The sequence below is a fragment of the Pseudopodoces humilis genome, chromosome 13, assembly GCF_049639895.1.
Source record: "Pseudopodoces humilis isolate 2021_Gansu_Grassland_sample_001 chromosome 13, ASM4963989v1, whole genome shotgun sequence".
Taxonomy (NCBI): domain Eukaryota; kingdom Metazoa; phylum Chordata; class Aves; order Passeriformes; family Paridae; genus Pseudopodoces; species Pseudopodoces humilis.
Window position 1 is genome coordinate 15731801 of NC_142212.1, and position 20847 is coordinate 15752647.

Sequence of the window (20847 nt, forward strand, 5' to 3'; positions counted from 1 at the left end):
CTCTTTTACAACTGATAACAATTCCTAAGAGCTGACAACAACATCAAAAATCCCAAAACTGAAGTAGGTGGAACAAAAGGCCTTAACTGGGCAGTAACATGAATGGAGATGAAGGCACAATTATTTTATCAAGTACAAATTTCAAAACAGATTTTCTCCTGCTGGCTAGAATTATTTGGCATTTTCCAAAAGCACAAAGTATTGGCTGTGTTTTCCCTCTAATATCCCTTCCCTTCTCCAATCTCCAAGATTTTTCTTACCAGTCAGAACCACACTAATGTAGACCAAAAGTATATAGAGTGAGGAGGATTTAGAAAACTACTGTCACTGGGAATTGTGTATTTTATTCTGAACAAGTTCTGTTCAGAGTTCCTTCTCTATATAAGCAGAGCCCATGGTTGGTCCCAAAGCATGATTAAATGAGTGGCACACACATCAGGAAATCAAATATTTCTTTTTGATCATCTTAACAAGGTCAGGTGTTGCAGAATTGTATCTGTGGTTTATTGACCACTACTTGAGAAAAAATTGATTCTTCATATAACCTGCATAACCTCTTATTTACACTTTTTTGTTTGGTGGGTTTCTTTCTATAAAATACTAAGGGCTCGGCACAAATAATGTATTTGGAGAGCAGTTGCATTATTCTTCCACTGTTCAGTTTGCCAATTCTTTAGCTGTCACATGACATGAAAAAAATTGTTTTATTTAAATAACAAGAGCTAAAAAACTAGCAACTTAGTTAAACAGGAGTGGAACTACAAGTACTTTTTCTGCAGAAATTTGCTTCAATGTAAGCAAAAATCCAAAACCAAAAAACCAAACCCCTGTCTAAAACCCCCTAAAGAGATTTAGAAAACACTGCAACAGAGATATCGCTGTTATATATGCAGCATTAACTACTCTGATGTGCAACATCTTTCAGATGACCCAGGAGGTATCTTTTGAGTGCTGGCTTTAGGAAAAAGAAAACACACACACATAAAACCAGAAGAAACTGTCTTAACATGTTCACCAAGAAGTTTGCAAGCTGCATGTTAACTACTTCAAAACTCTGCTTGAAAAGAAATGTTTATATAAGCACAAAACAGAAGCAGCATCAGTAAATCCAAACTTCATCAGATTATGTCCCTGATTATTTCTTACCTGAGCCAATATGCTCAGTGTAAGGTTTTCTCATTCTTTGGCCTCCCTGGTAATACATCCAAGGCTGACTTTTTAAAAGAGAATAAACAGAATAGAAAGAATCACTTAAGTTTGTTCTGTAACAAGTATATGAGGAAGCTGCCAAAAAGAATAACTGAAAGGTCAAGCCTGACAAACAACTGAAGGTTCAAATTATATCTTCTATTACAACTAAGGCCTCTTAGTCTTGAAATAATCAAATTTTTAAAAATTTAGTGACATTTCATGCCTAAATCCACATGGAACTACCTTGGCTAACCATCCACAACTAAGTATTTCACCTTATCAAGTCGTGTTCACATGTAGGTCATTTCCCTAAAAAAAGCCCTAAATGTAAATGTTTATTTTCTCTTGGTAAGACTCGCCTGGTCAAATCTCTACTTTTGTAAAATGTCAAATAATTCTAGCTTGGAGAAGAGAGTTCAGTGTTAATCAACACTATTAAGGAAAACAAAACCATCACTAAGCAAATTTCTAGGATAATTGAACATCCCTTGACACACCTGTACAATTTGAGCAGCTCTACTGTTTTCATTAGCATAGCTTAATGCATTTTATTGCATGACTGTTAAAAGGAAGACACAATTTAATATCCAAAATTCCCTTTTCATTCGCAGTGTTAATGGAAGCCAGTATTAATATCACAAAACAAAAATGGGTTTCTTAAAAGCACCTGGCAGTAAAGCTGGTTAAACAAATGCTCACTTTTTAGTTCCTCCTCTGTTGCTCCACTGAAGCCAAGTAGCTGTAACTGTGCTCACAGATCCTGTGCCAGAATGAAACAGCTCTAGCAACACAAATTAACTCTGCATGAATGCAAATTATATGTCAAATATATAAAGTATCAGGTTTTATAAACTTGGAATTTATTGTAATGGTTATATTGGAAATAGGTCAACTGGGAAGAAAAAACATGGTGTTTTTGAGGTGAGGAGATGTACTCTGTACCTGAAATTAAAAGGAGATGTATTTAATATATGTCATCAAAAATAAATGTCTGTCACCAAAAAAATCTATTTGCTTAGCCAACACATTCTACAGCATTCCAGTTTATTCAATTTGTGCACTCTGACCTGTAATACAATTCCAAGCACATATGAAGGAAAGCAGATACACAAAGATGACAGTAATGAAAAAGCAGACCATTCATCAATATGAGGCATAAACCTTTATTATATTTATTGACATACAGTCTCTGTAATTGACAAAGATGTAGAAGTTTCTCTCAAAAAGAAACCATCAGAAATAAACTAAACTGAATACCCTCATATAAACCACTGCAGACATAGACACAATTTATTAGGTCATGTACTTAAAATAGGCCACTGAAAACATACTAAAGCACTTATTTCAGTTTGCTGGCAGTGGCCACAAAATGAGTAAGTTAACCTGACAAGAAACAAAATTTGAGCAAAATGGCACCACACGAAACAGAAGTTTATCACAAATGTAAGTCATAAAAAGCAAAACTATGCTCTGTAGGAAAGCAAGTCTTTCAAGCACAAAAGGAAATGGAAAGAGTCATGGTAAGGCTGATGGGCTACAAGCTGTCCCATCGAGCCACACCACACATCCCCCTCTCCAGAGTTGGCCAACTCTGCAAACCTGGGGGCACATTATGGAAAACAGGACAGAAAATGTCCTTCCCAACTAATGTCCTGTTGCCACAAACCAGCAATTTTAATCTTCCAAAGCAGGAGCTAGCATGCAGGTCATCCTATTTCAAAGCCATGGAGGAAACCGTCTTCCATCAACATCCCAAATTGCCCGCTTTAGCTGGGATGCCATATGGCAGCGAGGTCCCTTTGGATCAGCAGAGTCCAGCAGCCTCATCCAACACTAAACATTATGATCAAAGTCTCAGTCTAGACCTCTGTGATATATTTATGAGGAATAAAATTGATTCTGTGAGCTAGTTTAGGAGGAAGTCTTGAATATTTCCCTGACAAAACCAGTTTCCATACTTTTGTTCACAGCAGTCAGGAATTGTTTGTTTTTTAGTCTGTATCAAAGCACCATAAGCAGACCAGGCTTTAAACTGGAGCATTTGGTTTTAAAATCTACAGGTACAGCTGAAGACCTTTTAAAGTTCCATTATTTATTTATTCCTACAAATGGGAATTTGTTTTAACTGAATTAAAACCAACACACAAACTCTAGTTAACACCTATAGGCCTTTTAGTTCCATATTTATTCCTGAAAATATAGCACACAAAATATCTTGTGCAGTAAAATACACAGAATATAAAAAAAACAAACTATCACATTTCCCAGTTTTCTAAAGTCTAAGTCATTTTGATCAATAAACTGCAGGGTCAATTTACTGTTTTATACCAATGAACCATATACTCACTTTTTGTAATAAGTGAGATCAGTCCATGCAACAAAGGTTTTTGAAATCTAACTTCAAACTAAAATAAAATGTGAAGTACATTTTTGTTTAGTAAATCTGGACTGCCTGTTCTGGTGGATAATTACTATTATTATAATTATAATTAATAATTATAATTACTACTGTTCCTAACATCTATGACTCTTTGAAACAAGATACCTTTGTTAAATAACTAAATTATTGTTTTCATAGACTCAAAAAATACAGAAAAAATAAACGGGGGTTTGTTTATAAAAGAAGCTCGCAGTTACTATAATTAGGATTGCTATGGTTAAATTGTTTAAAAAGTTGTATTCAAACAGTTGAGAGGGTGGCCAAGAGCTTAGAAAGCGTAAATTTTAAGTATTCCAAGTTTAAAAACTTCAGAGGAGTAAAACAGGCTACCACCTCTGCTCAGAAGCTCTCATTACTGAAAATGAGACTGCACTGCCTGCTGCAAAGCAAGCCTGGGGAAGACAGTATGAAACTACCTGCTCAAGAGCATTTCTCCTTCCAAATGACTCACATCCACTGCAATTCACTGTCCAGAACAGTAACACTCCAGAAGAAATTCAGAAATCTAGCTTGAAACAATCACAGGATTTTTTTTATTACTATATTAAAGTGTTTGTGTCACCATTTAGTTTTAGTTAATGCAATCAAAACCAGGGTTTAGTTAAACCTTCCCCCAAATGCTTACCCATAATTTAAGGAAAAGCCAATTTCTCTTGTCATACACTGCAAGATTCTTTTTAAGAGGAGCCACTGCAAACCAGAGAGAGGAAACACTGTGCATCACAGCAGGAAAAAAAGATGGTGACAAACATGAAAGAAACAAAGGGAAGAGCTTTGTTAAACCAGTAACATGTCAATTTGAGAGAAGGAAGCTATTTTAACTGAAAAGCTAAAGAAAGTATCTTTAGGGATCTCATCCTTTTTAGTTAAAAGAAACTACTTTTCTCCCATCACCAGGCAGCAGTGATTATTCTAATATAAGCTAATAAAGCACAGATATCAACCACAGATTACCTAGCTGTAGGTAACAAAGCACACTAAACTAATTGATGCCAGTTGACATCACTCATCTGTTGAGAAACAGGCAGTCACCAATTACTGACAGAACAATAATTTGTTTGTTTAATGAATATGCTAATTTGCTGAACTCTCATTAGACAGATACATAGGCAATATTGATGAGTTCCATAAGGCATTATAAAGTATGGCTGAATTATTTCAAAACAAATTAAAGCAGAAAATATAGTACATTATTTAATGGAATAATAAAAGCCTGGTAGCAAACGAATCCTCTGGGTGAGTTCTCTGAAAAGAGAACAAATTCTCAGAAGTGCATGGGCCTAAACACCTACTGCTACTGGTACCTTGTTGGGACTACCTAAAAACAGAGGCTAGACAAAATTAAGAGAATAAAAAGCAGTTATATTTATTGAAGGGCCTTCAGGTACTTTTAGGGCAGATGAAGCTCCCCCAGGGGCTGCACCCAAAATGGACCACGGGTCATGGCTTTTCTTGGTCCATGTGGATACTGGGGGTTCATCTTCCAATTACAGCTTCAGGTAACGAACTCATTAATCCCAAGTTTGCTCTCCCCCAACTCCCTTTTGTTTCCATCTCTCAGGCCTGAGGCAGTGAGTGAGGTGTCCTTGATTCCCAGGCCCGGAGAGGAATCGCTGTGTCTGACCAAAGTGGGAAAACAGCAGCTGACACTCTGTATGGAGTGTAGAGTACTGCACGATTACAAATACATGAAAAATATAAAAGCTAAAATCCTAAGGCATCACTTCACCTGGGAATTCACCCCCAGGGATTTGGGTGCTCCTGGACACAGGACTGTGCCCACCTGATGTGCAATGCCAGAGAGAAACTGGAGAACTTTGCATTTCCCACAAAACCACCTGCAGTACCTCTGTTGCTAATAAATCCCAAGTAAAAGCTGGCTCATCTGCAGATTTAGGGCAATGCAACACGGCCCTGGAAACAAAAGCAGTGATTAAATTTTCAATTCATAGTTCGTTTTGATTGTGTTGGGGATGCATCTAGTTTCTCTTTTTCTCTCTTAATAATTTTAAGTTCCTAAATTAAGAAGGAAATAGAAATTGGTTTTTCACTCAAGAAAGGAATCACTACAAGCAATATCTGTCAATTTGTAATCATTTATTCATACACAATTTAAATGAGAAACAATATTAAGTTCTACTTCGAATTTCAGTTTTACCAAAGGAGTTTTATTTCAATAATGCCACAGAAATGAACAGAAATTTCTATCAAATAAACACCTATAAAATCTCCTCTACATCATATGGCCATATAAGCTACATTTCTGCTTTTCAAAAGAAAATACAGACACAAGGGACTGCAGCAGGGAACACTTTTAGGCAGAGTAGGAAGGTCTCACATTTTTGTGTAATACAGGACAGTTCAAAGTAGCGAGATCCTGCAGAAACCAATTATAAAAAGAACAGTTTCAGCTTCAACCTGAACAGCCTACCCAGAATGTTAAAATTAACCTGGGAAAGTGAATGATTTAACTAAAGAAATAAGCCTACTGGATTTGACCCCAAAGTCAAGTCATGAATCAAACTCCCTCACTCTCCCCCGATTTGCTCACTGAAGTGGGAGAACCTTCCCAAAACTCGCTCACTAGCTGAACTGCCAACTTTCCAAGGTAATTGAATCTAAAAATACATGGCTCTATTAAATTTTTTTAACATTAAAATTCCACCATTATTGGGGGCATTTAAACATTTCATTTGCTACCCACTACCTCAAAATTAATTCATTAGTAAATATATTAAATATTAATGATGATTTACCTCTTCCACCTTTAAAACAATGTTCCCTTTCACTAAAAGATATGTTAATCTGCAATGACATATTAATCAATACTTATTAGGAAACATATACTTCAACATCCCTCTATTTTTGACTCAGTGCTTTCTTTCCTCTCTCAGTAGTGAAATGCCTCAGCTGGGAAAGAGAAACATCAGGAGTGTGTCCATCATTTCTGAAGTGGCTGGATGCTGGTGAGGCTTTCTTTATTTTATTTATCTCTTTCATTAAAGCCCACCTTCTAAATCTTTCCACAGTGGTTCTAACAGCAAACAGTAAAATTTTGCTGTGCTTTAATAAGCAGAAACAGAAGAGGATTTCAGAAGACAGCACCATCTCTTTCACAATTCTGAAATTTAGATTACAAAACCTTATGGATTGGATTAAAAAAACAGAACAGTATCTATTCATGAACCTTTCTCTTCAAACAAAACCATAGCAATATACACATAAAAGCCACAAAGTTTTAGAAACATCTCAGTTGTGTCTTGGATATTTCACAGCATTGCAGATGAAATGGTGAGGACAGTAAATGTTCTCAGGGTGGAAATGAGACTGCAAATCCTGACTGCATTCTCCACAAAATGTAATGACTCCCTCACCAGTTCTGAATGTTCCTGCTCACTGCCTACTGCAAGAAACCCTTTTACTTCAAGGGTTTCTGAATGCCTGCCCTACTATGTTCTTTTCACTTGATCTTGTACTCCTCCTCGTGCTTCTGTAATCTATAATCTGATTGCAAACTGAGTGATCCCAGGCTTTACCTCTGCCCTCTCCTGCACACCATGGAGCACGGTGTGATGTCTTCCATGGCAGGGCTCAGCCAGCTCATCAGCTCCAGAAAACACAAATGAAACTACACAGTTCTCTTCCAATGTGTCTCTTCCTTTCTATCTTCCAGTGTGCCTATATATGTACAAACTCAGCTTTTATCCTTCTGTTTACTTCTCATGCAAGGAAGACACAAGAATGAACTTGAAGCAAGTCCTTCACTCATTGCAGATTTAAAGTCTCCAGTAACGATTACACTTTATAGACTTATTTACAGCTTGCTTACACTCAGGGATTTTGACAGCTATTCTGTAAATACACTCTCCTACCCACTAAGTTCCATTGTAAACTATCAGGAACATACACGGGGTCAGACTTGAGCTCCTTCTGTCATCCTTATTCTCCTTATCTCACAAAACCAGAATCTGAGCCCACATCCTTGTGCTCTACAAGGCAGATCCTAGCAGCCATCACCTGGACGATCCTTCTGGGTGCCTGCATGTACGGGTTTGTGAGGACTACAGTCCTCAAAAGTAAAAGAGGAGAGGGGGAGAAAAGCGTCCTCTTGAACAGTAAGACTCTGACCTCCCTTTCTTCATTGCCCACACCTTGTTCAGCAGCTGTTTCAGTGAGGTTGCTACAGACTGACCTCCAAATAAAGCAGGACATCACCAAATCCCTGACAACTGCATCCTGCTGCCCACACAGGGGAGTATTCAGGACTCTATTTATCTGCAATCAGCAAAATAAAATTTCTGCAAATTAAGTGGCAGCACCCTCGTGACCCTGAGAAGTTCTGGGATGCATTTTGGTTAGTGTGGACAGGCTTCCTGAGCAGGGCTGAGCACACCCCAACCCTGAAGGACATAAACCTTCACCTGAACAGTGAACCATTAGCAGCTTCCAAAAACCCTGAAACAGGGCAGGTTCCTTATTCTGTGGGATTACATGAAAACAACAAACAACATGCAGAAGGTCACATCACAAACAGGATGTCAGAAAACCAAGCTGGTTGCCCAAACACTAAGCTGCCAGTCCACTCAAAGAGCCAAACGATGCCTTCTGTCCTTACTGCAGAAATTGTTGGCAAAATATTTTTTCCTTGCATTTTTAAATTGAATTTCAGCCTAATTAAAGATTAAGTATTAAAATGACTTATTGTACATCCACATATGCCCAAAGAGCAAGCATGTCTACAGAAGCTTTAAACCACTGAAATTGATTTTTGAAGCCTTTGCTTGGGTAAAGGAAGAACATGATTTCCCAGATTCAATTTCTTTTTTTTCTTTTTTTATTTTTTTGTCAATGTTCTCCCCATCAGAAGTTCTGCTTTGCATTAGTAATTAATTTTAGTCAAATTATGTTCATTTTGCTTATTTTGAACTTCAAAGCTTTAAGAGAAGCATACTTTCTGACCTAAAAAGTAAGGCTTTGAAGTATCTGATGGAAATAAACTCACTACCATACACAACAGCATAATCAGTTGCAGAAAATGCTGTAACACATTTCCTGCCTTGGAAAATGAAAGAAGATTGTTGGTGATATGCACAACACATTCAAAAAGTGAAATAAGACATCTCCTCCACATAAATCAGAAATATTCTTTTAAGTATCTTGAGGGGAAATTTTATATTTTTGTTCTGATCTTATGAAAGTGTTTAATTTCCTAATTTTTTACAAGATTAAAATGATATTTTTATGCAACTATGAAGAAATGCTCTAAATAATAAAAATAGCCAGGAATAAATAATTCTAAAACTATTGTACCACCAAACATGAGACAAAGTAGCCTCTATCAATTTTTTCTTTCCTGCATGCAAATTCACCTTCCTAAATTGTTACAAAACTCAAAGCATATTCAATAAGATGAACAGAAATGTTTCTGCATTCATATCTCAAGTAATCATATCTATCAAAGAAGTGTTTCACGCCTACCATACCCTAGAAGAATGCTTTTTCAAGTGTTAGAAGTTGCTGATATTTTAAGAAAAACACCGATAAAATGCCAATTTAGACAGTTTGAGCTCCATTTTTCATCACAGAGAAGGAAATATGAAACATAATCACAGGTTTTTTGTTCCAGTTCTTTAATATTGAAGTCAAATCATGATAATTTCCATGCTACTCAACTATGTCATCACAGAATATGTCTGTGAGCACTAAGCAACATAACACTTCCAAGCAACAAAAATGCAAATGCCCACGGTAGTAAAATAAAGATACAGAAAAGTATCTACAGAAACAGTTTCACTGCATGCCTAAGTCATATCTGGTTTATTAAACCAGTCCAGAATGGTCTGGACCAATTTCTTTCCTGGAAGCAGCAAAAAAACAAAGGACTGGTACCCATTTTTTGTATCAATCTGAATGCTTCACATCCTTTATTGCTAATAAGTCTTGGTTTTAATTAGACCATTTGATTTAGACTGACATGAAGCAAACTCTAAGAGACAAAGATATGAGAGGCAGAGAGTCTTCAGCTACTTGGGCAGAGCTGGGGAGAAAACCAGAAACTACCCAGAATAATCAGTGAAAGTCAGCCATTAATAAGAAGTCAAACATTAAGAATATTTTTCTTTACTCTGCAGGTAATTTCTTTATTAATATTTCTCCACTGTTTATACTTAATTATATAAATTCACTCTGCTGCCATTCTCAAATCTCCAAGCAAGCTTAGGACACTACAAGAAGCATCATCATCATCTTCAAAGACTTTGACCTTAAAGCAGATTGATACATTTCTGACTGTATGGAGGGAGAGCAAGGTAAACTTTAATCCAATGAAACAGCACTTCCAAGCCCAAAGGATGATGGCATTACTCCGCTGGCAAAGGAAATTGGGACTATGCCCAGCCTTGGTTCTTGTGTCTTACTGCAGCCCATGCTGTATGCAGAAATAAACAACAGCCACTGCTCTTCCTTCAGCTTCTCCCCAGAGGGAGCTGCCAGCGCCCTGACCAGCTCTTGTTCCCACATGTGAGGTTCCATAGTGACTCCTCTTGTCAGCTCCTCAGACATCTGCATTTGGAAGCTGTTATCTGAGCTCTCCAGAAACCTCCTGCAACTCTTGATTATGTGTTCCCTGCTGTGCTGTCTCTCCAGCAGAACCTGGAGGCAATGAAGCCCTCCGTGAGGACCAGGACCTGCTGACTGAGGCTTCCTCAGTTGTCTACAGCTTCATCTGGTTCTTGCTGAACAAGGTGCCTGCAGCAGAAATGTACAATAACCCTGTCAGTGATGTCAGTCTGCCAACAAATCCTGGCCCGTGGGTTCTCAGCTGGGTCATCAACCCTCCCTAGATGGAGCTCCAGCACTCCAGCTGATCTGGAGTCATGTTCAATCATCTCGCATCATGTTTAAAGCAATCTCTAAATATCTGTTCCTCTACTTCCAAAATTTATGGTGTTACTTTAGACTATTTTAATCTGAGCCATTTAACCGAAAAACAAATCTAGACTGAAACTCTGCGTGAAAGAATTCAATTAAACAGATTCCGTTTCCAGTGTGTTTGGAGTGACAAAATTGAAGATGATAGAAAATTTAAGGAAAAATACATTTTTATGCCACCTTCAGACCTTAGCAAGTACTATATTGACAATAAAAAGGGTACAGTTCCTTTTAATAGGCTTTTCATCTTTAATTATCATGAATAGCTCTATGTTTTACCTATACCCACCTGTGTTATGTACAAGTGGCACACAGAACTCCTCCAATAATTGGAATTTCCCTGACATTTTTATGCCAATCCTCTGTATGAACAACTCTTTTCTTTTTTTTACACAAGGCAGCAACTGCTTTCTTGGCTGCCATGAAATTAGCAGATGTCAAATTAAACTGTCCTTTTGTCCACAGATGCTTCAGAGGAAGATATCAAAAGATGATGAAGTGTTCCATTAGTAATCTGTGTCTGTTTTTTAATTTGCAGCTTCATATTTTCCAGTCAAAAGTCTTGGACAAGCAGGCAAACCTACCAAACACGATCAAAAACCTCACTTAATTTTTCATTCCTTCTGACAATTCTTACAAAACTTTTGCATCTCATGAGGAATTTAGGTGGACAAGAGTTAAGACATCATAAGTAAACCACAGTATGAGTGAATCTCTCCTCCTGACACAAACTGAGGCTGTTCCTCACAGCTTACGTTGCCCAGACTCCAGCCCAACCCAGACTGTGATTCTATGAATTAAAGGCAAACAGGGTAGACAGAAACTGATCTGTCACCATGTACTACCCATGTGCAAGGTAAGTAAACACAAATGAATAATAATGTATCACAAAATATGTTTAAAAGTCTTTTCTTAAATGAAACAGTTTTTGAGTTAAATATAAATACCCCAACCCACATTCAAGCCCAAGGTGGTTGCGAGTGCCTACAGCTTTATGATTTTGGGGTCAAATTATATTATAAGAAAGCTTATAAACTCTCAGATCATCACAGAATTAAAATAGATTTTAATTCAATTTTGGGATACACACTATTACAGTTTAGGGAAACCAGTAAGCAAGTAAAGAGACCAGAGAGAGGACAGGAAGAAAAAAGTAAATCTGCTCAAAGCAGCAAATTTTAAACATACAAAAGTTGCATTTGTTGAATATATTTTGTGCTATCAGTATAAATTGTTGACTGAAGAACTAAAAAAGATGTTCCAACAAGTAAGTGGAAAAATAGCAAGTCTTTAAATTCCTCCACAGTTAACATTTAGCCACTAATTATACAAAAACATCACCATCAGCATAATGTCACAAACAAACTAAAACACCAGTCTAGGGTTTTCATTTTCATTACCACATTAAAGGATGGCTTCAGCTTGCAGTTCAGAAACTGTTTTAAGTCTCACTCATGCAACAAAGAATTCAGCAGCACAGAAAACTCTACTACTAAGAAATTTTTCATAATAGTCCATCTTAACTCCTATTTGTTTCATGCCCGCTCCTGCTGTTATGCAGTTAAAATAAAATCAATAGCCAGCTACTAATCATGGATCAATGTTTAATTACCAGTTCCAAAGTTACTGTCATATGCAGCTGGACAGGTAATATGAATTCTCTGTCTTGTCTTTTACTGAAGTGCAATGGAAGAAATAAGCTGAGTCACAGATGGTTAGAAACTGCTTTTGGAGCATTAGAGGAGGAAATTTTCTGGAGAAAATCCTCCAAGTATATGCTCAAAGCTGTAGATGATAGTCACAGTCACAAGCATGTACAGGAAAACTGGACTGGCCAAGGCAATAACGAGCTGAACTACTCACTACAGGTATGGCCAACAATAAAAATTATCAGTTGAGCTTAAATCACCTTGGAACGAGTGAGTCCCCAACACAGGGAGGGAGACAACCTCATCTCTAAGCACTAAATGAGGACATTACCCATTCTTTTTTTAAATGAACCTTCCAAACAAGAGAAAGGATAAAATAGTAGAAAAATTAACTACTTCTAAGAAACAACTATACCCCAGCTGTGTCTACACCTTTGTCTTGGGTTGCAATGCAAGATGTAACCAAAAGTACGTATTCTATCACCATCTGTTAGAATCAGGAAAGGCAGTGTTCTTCATCTCTCCATGGTCCACCTCTCATAACTCCGGGGGATATCTTCTGTTATGGGCCATTGAGTCTCACTGCAGGACTGCTAAAATCACATCATCCCATTGGGAGATGCTCCACCCAGGGGGAGGAGCCAAGCATTCCCACCTGGATATAGCCTGAGACTGGGAACACCACAGGCAGCCTTTCTCCAATGGATTCCCAGAGGAAGACCAGACCCATCTACACCACTGGACCTTCAGAGGAAACTACACCCTTCTACAGGATCATTGCTTTAACAGAGCCACATTTGTCACTCCAGGAGGACTGCAGCCACCACTTAATCAGACTGCTACCAACACCCTGACCAACAGGGTGTCAGGTCGTATTCTGATTCTGTCAGTGGGATGGGGTTTTTTGGGATTTTTTTTTGTCCTGCTGCATTTTTATCTTAATTTTCCTACTAAAGAACTGTTATTCCTACTCCCACATCTTTGCCTGAGAGCCCCTTGATTTCAAGATTATAATAATTCAGAGCAGGGGGGTGGTTTACATTTTTTTTCCATTTCAAGGGCAGTTTCTACCTTCCTTAGCAGACACCTATCTTTTCAAAACAAGACAGTCTTCATCTCACTCCTCTGTATTCCCAAAAGGATCTCAGTAGCCTCACACATTTCTCATAAAATCCCTGCTGGCAGTCATCAGCCAGATAGACCAAATGAAAGATGACTTAAAAAAAAAAAAGAAAATTACCACACACACACTGACATTTCCAGAGAAAAATAGGAGGAAACAATCACTCAGATAACTGTAAAGAAAACACAGTTTGTCTACTGACACTTTATCTAGTGCCCCAGGAGGCAAATCAATGAAAAAAAACTACCTGCTTTTACATAAAAAAGCTTTGACCAATCCTAAACATACCCAAGGAATGGAAGCAGTCTCTGGGTAAACTGGTTGGGAGTTCAGATGGAGGGTGAGGAAGGATTTATTTATTCATTCAGAGCCACGGGTGTGGCTAATTCTCCATGTAATGTCATATTCATGAAGGCTAATTAGCCTCATCCCCTGATTATACCTCCATGAGGTACAAAGGAAGGTAAATCAATGCAGCAAAGTGCAGCTTTTCTACTTCAAGGCAGAGCTGTGAGTATCTGTGTCAGAGCCAGATTGCTCCCAAGGTAGAAGTTCCACTTGTATAAAACTAACCGGGGAAAAAAAATAATAAAAAAAAAAAACATAGTCTGAGGTTATATTTATGTTTTCATTTCCTTCTTTCATCTCAAAATAGGATTCAATAACCATGTGTTTAATGGAACTGCCGGGGAGGAGTGGGCCAAACATCTGCTCCACTTTGGCATTTCAGTTTTGTCTAGAGTTTGAAGAGGGCTTTCCTGTCATTTGGATGAGGTGCCTGTAGAAAAAGCTGTTTGTGAAAGTCTGTAGGCTCATGTATTTCCTGCCTCTAAATGTAAAACCTTGAAAATATAGCAAAACTGCCAACCAGGAAAAGCCAAATAGGGAAGCAGTCCAAAGAAATTTTCAAGAACACCAAAGGAAAGTAAGAAAAAAAAGAAGAATTCAACGTGAAAGTAGCTTCTGAAGCCATGAATTGAAAAGATATTTCAGTAATGTTTTGTGTCTCATGGAAGATCAGATATCACTGCTGATAGCTTCTTAGAAAAGGCAGAACTTTTTCTGCTCAATCTCATTAATGAGGTTTTGTAGATATACAAGTCTAGGAACTGAAGTCATCTGCAGTAAGCAAGCCTGCAGTTCCCCATTTGCAACATCTATAGATTCCAGCATATTTTATAACAGAAATATTGCTTAATTTCATCTTTCCCTCCATTTTTTTCTTACTTTTTTGTTTCTTTTAATATTTTCAATGCATATGGAATCTGGATGTGTTCTGGCAGGACTGAGGCCCATTTTGAAGGCTGGGATAGGGCTCATAATGCACAAACCAACCTGCTCACTCAATTAGAATACTGGAGAGTTACCTTAAGCATTTATTTTTTTTTTTTTTTATGATTCTGATTTAATTGTTCCTCATTTATATTCATTGCTGAATTTCACTGCATCTGAAGCTATTTGAAAACACAGCATTCTCCCAAAGGGCCCAATCCAACTCCCATTCAAATAAACAGCCTTCAATGGAGCCTGTTTGTTGCCAGCCAACAAGATTGAATTCTGCTGCCGAGTGGTCCCCGGAGCGTTTGTCACAGCTCTTTACAAATATTGCTCCAGCAAGAGCAGGCCTGAATGCTCCTGTCCACATGCACTGCAAACAACTCAAATCTATCTTTTATCTTCTTGAAACACTTGGTCAGATTTAAAACTCCAGCAGCACAAAGAGCATAAACAGCAAAAGGAGTAAAAAATGTTTAAGGCTTATAAAAAAGTGAAGGGAAAGCAAAAGGATTATAAAATAATTTCATGTGATAGGATCAACTACCATTTACTCCACCCCTAAAATGAAGCTACACAAGAAAATGTGTGCAGATTACCAGAACAGCATACAAACAAATTTCGCAGCCACAGTTTTATAATAAGAAGAAATTTTGCAAAAAAGTGTAGAAACTCCAACAGTAAGTCATAAGAGTTATGAGGGAAGATTCTAAATCTCACACAGGGTTACCAAAACAAAAAAGTTTAAGATTGATATTTCTTGATCACATTTGCACCATATGGAAGACCCTCATCTGTGAAAGAAACACTGTGATGGGCTTTGAGGACAGATTTTGGTGGTTTATGCTAAATAAAGCAACAGTGTAACTTCTCATCTGAGCAACAGAATGAATGATACAAATAAGAAAAACCTTCAATGGAAGAACTCTTACTCTCAGATCCTTTATCCTATTTTGTAGCACAGAAATCCAGACTCTGGCTGATCAACTTATTTGTGGCTTCAAGTGTGAGACAGTGGAAGATTAGGAGACTGTTTAGATGGGAATTCTATTATGCAACACTGCAAAACTGAAGACCTTTTTAAAGGAAAATGGTTCGCTTTGAAATTAAGAACTCGATTTGTTGTTTTACAGTATTGATGTGGTTCTTGAGAATAGCCTACTTGGAAAGCACAGATCTTGGGAGATGCTCTCAGTATCTGGCAGAGTTCAGAGACAGAATAAAAAAATGTGATTCATAATACAAGTTCAGCATCTCTAGTTCAAAAATAATGCACAAAAAACCTTTTTTTTTTTTTTAAAGTTAGCCACCTTGATATCCTAAGAATACTCTTGAGAATCTGAGCTGATACCCAGTTATTTCAGTGGGGTAATTCACAGAGTGCCTCCATGCTTTGAGAGAAGACAGAATAGAGCATGAGCTCCTAATTTCCACCTGTATCTCAAATCCTCACTGCAGCACCAGATTAAGACAGGGCTTGAAAGCAGCTCAACCAGAATACCTTCTAAGTTCTCACCAAAATGATTCTTTTTAGACATTGCTCCATACTCCAGGCTTCCCAAACTCTCCGTATCGCAGCCCTAAAAGAACAGGGATGTTACCTCCAAATTCCTTACTGGAGGATCAGATTCACCTAAGCCTTGATGGCAGGAACACGTCGTCAAACACACAATGAATATTTCCCAAACATTGTGACTGACAGCATTGCCTTGCCACACTGAGATTAAATCTGTATATATACAGATGAATGGATGTATATAGATGTCATTGGGTGTGAACATCCACACGGTCTCCCTGTTTATGCATGTATACATTAAATGGACGAATGCTAAATCAACAAATCAATTGCACTGAGTTCTCAAATACTGTACCCAGCATTCAGATAGGAAAGTTGGGCACGAAAGATTGCAGATTTACATCCGAGGTGGGTAACTTCCTTCAGGTTAAAAGATAAACCTCACAGCAGCAGTTGTGCAACACCAGCTCAGCACCAACACCACCTTTTACCCCACAGCCCCTGCACACAGCCCTGCACCTGCAGCCAGGAGCATCCCCAGCAGAGGCACCTGCAGAGAGAACTGGACACAAACACGCTTGGTTTGCCCCAGGGGCTTTTGCTTCAGGGAAAACACTTATGCTCAGAAGTGTGGACCAAAGTTAAGATTCTCATGATGCTCACGATGAAAAGGTAAAATAACAGAGTTGGTTGCCAGAGGCACGAGGGCTGTCTAAAATGTGCGTATCTCATTTTACCACGGCATGGCTGCTTGTCGAGGTGAATAATGAACTCCTGCTACACCTCAAGAGAGTCCCTGAGCCCTTCAAAAGGCTCATCTACCCTTTCCCATCGCCCTGCTGAGGTTCAGCACCACCGGGAATCCCGAGCTGGGATCGATTTCCCCAGGAGAGCACAACCAGGCATCTTCAGCCTGACCTCAGCCAGCCGCACTGAGCCAAACCAACGCGCTGCTGCCAGCCGAGACGTGTTCAGACAAACGCGATCACTCCGCGCACAGCGTCACCCAGCTCTGCTGCTGAAATAATTCAGAGTTCTGTCAGCAGTGGGGGGAACAAGGCGCTCGGAGCGGGCGCTCCCAGTCAGCTTTGCTCCGTCCGGCTTCTCCCCGACCCCGCAAGCGCCGGGGCTGCGGGCTGGCCGCATCCTGCAGCCCGAGCAGCCGCAGCCAGCGGGAGCAGAAAGGTTCCTCCCGCCGCCAGACACGGCCGCGGGGCTCGGGCGGGCACGGCGAACGGGGCGGAGGCTGCCGGCAGCAGGGACGGCGGGGCGCGGCCCGGGCTCGCTCACTCACCGGGAATGGGCCCCGCAGGCGGGCGGATCGCAGGGCCAGGTCCCGCAGCACGGCCCCCGCCTGCCCGGCCAAGGGCGCCGCCATCTTCGCCGCTGTCCCCGCCCTGCCCCGGGCGGAAGCCCCGGCGGAGGCGGAGAGGGGCCGGGCGGGGCCCCGGGAGCGGGGTGCGCCGTGAGGGGCTGCGGGACCCCCGGACTGTGGGGTCGGCTCAGGGCCCGTGTGCGTGCGTTATCTCTGTGACGAGGAAAGGCCGAGGTAGTTGTGGCTGTTCAGCCTCGAGAAGAGACGGCTGAGAGGGGACGTCGTTAATGTGTAACATCATAAACAAGTGTAAATGTTTCAAGAAGATGGACAAGGCTCTGCTCGGTGATGCGCAGCGACAGGGCAAAGACACAATGGACAGAAGGAAGTTCTGCCTGGACATGAAGAAATTGCTCGCTGTGCCGATCACGGGAGCAGATTGCCCAGGGAGGGTGTGGAGTCTCCCTCGCTGGAGATGCTCCAGGGCTGTCTGGACACGATCCTGTGGCCTGTGCTCTGGGATGACTCGGCTTGGGCAGGGAGGCTGGACCAGAGGAGCCACTGTGGTCCCTCCCGGCCTGACCCATTCAGTGATCCCATGAAAGTGTGTTTGAGATGACCGTGCCCAGCACAGCCGGCTTTGGGACTGGGGCTCAGTGCGGTGACCAGAGCAGGGAAGGGCTCTGTGGAGAAGGCAGCGCCTGGGAACTCACAGGCAGCGATGAGTGGAGGGGCTGGGAAGTGTGAGGTACCAGCCTTGAACTGCTGGAGGCTGTTCTGAATTCTTTTTTCATGACTAAAACGTCTTTTGGTTTTTATTAGGAAATACAAAATTAACCCAAGCTAATAAACCCTAATAAGGCCTGCTGGGATCCAGCTGACTGGATAGGCACTTTAATCTCCACCAAACGCCCCTGTTTTTCATCCACAGATGAAATTGTCAATGTCAGGTTGAACATTAGGAGGAATTTTTTCACAGAAAGGGTTGTTGGACATTAGAATCAGCTGCCCAGGGTAGCGGTGGAGTCACCATCCCTGAAGGTTTTTAACAAAGGACTGGATGTGGCACTTGGTGCTGTGGTTTGTTTGACAAAGTGGTCACAGATCGGACTTGAATATCTCAGTGGTCTGTTCCAACCTAAATGATCCTCTGAAACCTGTGAGTTAATGCCAAACCTGAGACACCAAACTCAGGCCCACTCAGCAGAAGAGCAGAACCCTGGTAGCTTTATGTCCATCACATGGACTTAGAATCTGACACAAGTTCGCAGTCTGAGCAGAGGGTTCATGGAAGTGAGTCCCAGAAGCCAGATTTGTGCAAATTGTTCCATCCATCAGGAATGACTTTGGGGCTGGTGTGGACACAAGTGTATCATATCTACAGTCTGAAGCAAACTCAACACTCAGATGGCCTGCTCTTTACAGATATACTCTCTATATGCCACTGTAGGGAATTTCCTTATCTGTTTCTGTCTAGTGCACACTTTGGATAATCCACCCATGAGTAATAGACAGTTAACCAAATAGCTCACACAAATTGTCCATTTACAATCATGGTTAAAAAAAAAAAAAGCTAAAATTGAGCAGTGGCTGAGATACCCTTGCAATTTTACAGCAGTTCATATTAAATTCACCTGTATTGAAGCATGCAGAGTTAGCACTATATGGAGGCATTGTTTATGCTGAACATTATTTATTCAGTGGTTTATGATGAAATAGTTGGATAAACACTTAAATCCCTATCTTCCAGTCTAGGATGTGAATGGGAACAAAGGAAACTGCTCCTGTCAGGGCTTAGAACTTACACTCCCAGATGTGTTTTTTAAAAAATCGGGACTGAACAACTCCTTTATTGGAATTTAATCAACAAATAAATTATATATCTAATAGAGAAAAAAATCTGCAATTTCATAAAAACTGAGATGCTAGAAAAGTCTGAAATTGAACACTTTTGTCTTTGTCATGACAATTTAAGTAATGTAATATGTTTCAATAAAGAATCTGGAGATGCTATTTTTTGATAGCATTGAGCAATAATGTATGGTACCAGTATTAACCCAGGTATTACTGTGTGCTTGTTCTTTCAGAATATTATATACTGACTTAGGTATTATGATGGAGGAACTATAATTTCATTTTTAGTTTCACGACTGTGGTTCAGTAAGCACAGTGTTCCCTATTCATACAGACTATTATAGCTGTCTGCATTAGGTTTATATATATAGCAGGTATATAAGCTTTCAGATAATGTCTGTGAATTGCATGCAAGGCTATCATTTAATGCTATGGAGGAGCATTTTCACTGCTTAATATAAATAATGCAGAACCTGCTTTACTATATTTTTTTATTGTTTAGATTTAGTGGAAAGCCACGCTGCAAATGCACACCAAGACATGATAGTTTTTTTTGTATCTCTGTTGCAGAACATACCTGACCTTTAAAGTATGAGGAAAAAAGACAGAGAGATTCATTGTCTTCACGTACAGTTTCCTTCTATGCATGTGTGAACCAAGGAAAATTTAGATTAAATGGGTCTCTGAAGCAATTAGAGTAAGCAAGAGCCGGAATTTTCGAATCATGGAGTACAAGATGTGTTGGTATGTGAGAGGAGGGACAAATTATGAATAATTGTTGGGAAACATGCTTGAAATGCAGGAATTTGGGAACAGCTGAGGAGTAGTCTCAACACACCATCCTCACAAATAAGGAGGGGAGGGAAGTGAAGTGCTAAATAAAACAGGATAGAGGGAAAGGCTGGCTTCAAAGGTCATTCCTTCTAAACTTCCAGACATTGCTCTCTATCTTTCATGGATATGAAGCATTTGAGTGTGCTGCTGTTCTATCTTCCCCAGGATAAACAAAAGGTTAGATTGTAGCTAAGTTTTTAGCAGTGGTCTATTTAATGCAAAACAACCAGTAGTGGTTTTGCAATTAAGCTTAAAAAAGAACATTGTGTAAGGTTTATACCTCTTTAGAAGTTACCATTAAGGCTAAATGGTTGATAGTGTTCAAGTGAAAACATTTAAAGACAAAAAAAGTCACCTTATCAAAGGTAAAACACAATTTTAAGTGTTTTTGCAATGACATTATATATTCATTTTCTCATCTGTGGAGATTACCTCCCAAACCATTGTTTTTTTCTATTTTATAATGGGTTGCTCTAGCTGGGTTTTGATGGGTTGTAGTTTCATTTCAGAATTCTGGAACCAGTGGGCTGAAAGGCATTTCCTCATCTGCACATTGCCTTGTAATTGTTCTTATGTTAACTACAGAACTTGAGCTTCATATTCACATAGATTTCATAGGGAATAAGTCTATAATGAAAAAGTTTATTTGAAAGATACCCCACAAGCAGCATCCCCAAGAATGACAAGTGAGGGTAATAAAGCTGCAGCAAACTCACTAAA

General features: G+C 39.6%; 1 protein-coding gene across 1 annotated transcript in view; it reads right to left on the bottom strand.

The window, feature by feature from the left end:
* Positions 1-17573, bottom strand: part of SUCLG2 (succinate-CoA ligase GDP-forming subunit beta) — a 109792-nt gene extending 92219 nt beyond the window's left edge. The window contains exon 1 of the mRNA XM_005522007.3: positions 17419-17573. Coding sequence (XP_005522064.1) covers positions 17419-17502 — 84 coding nt within the window. The 5' untranslated portion in view covers positions 17503-17573. The remainder of the gene's footprint in view (positions 1-17418) is intronic.
* Between the last annotated feature and the right edge of the window lie 3274 nt (positions 17574-20847).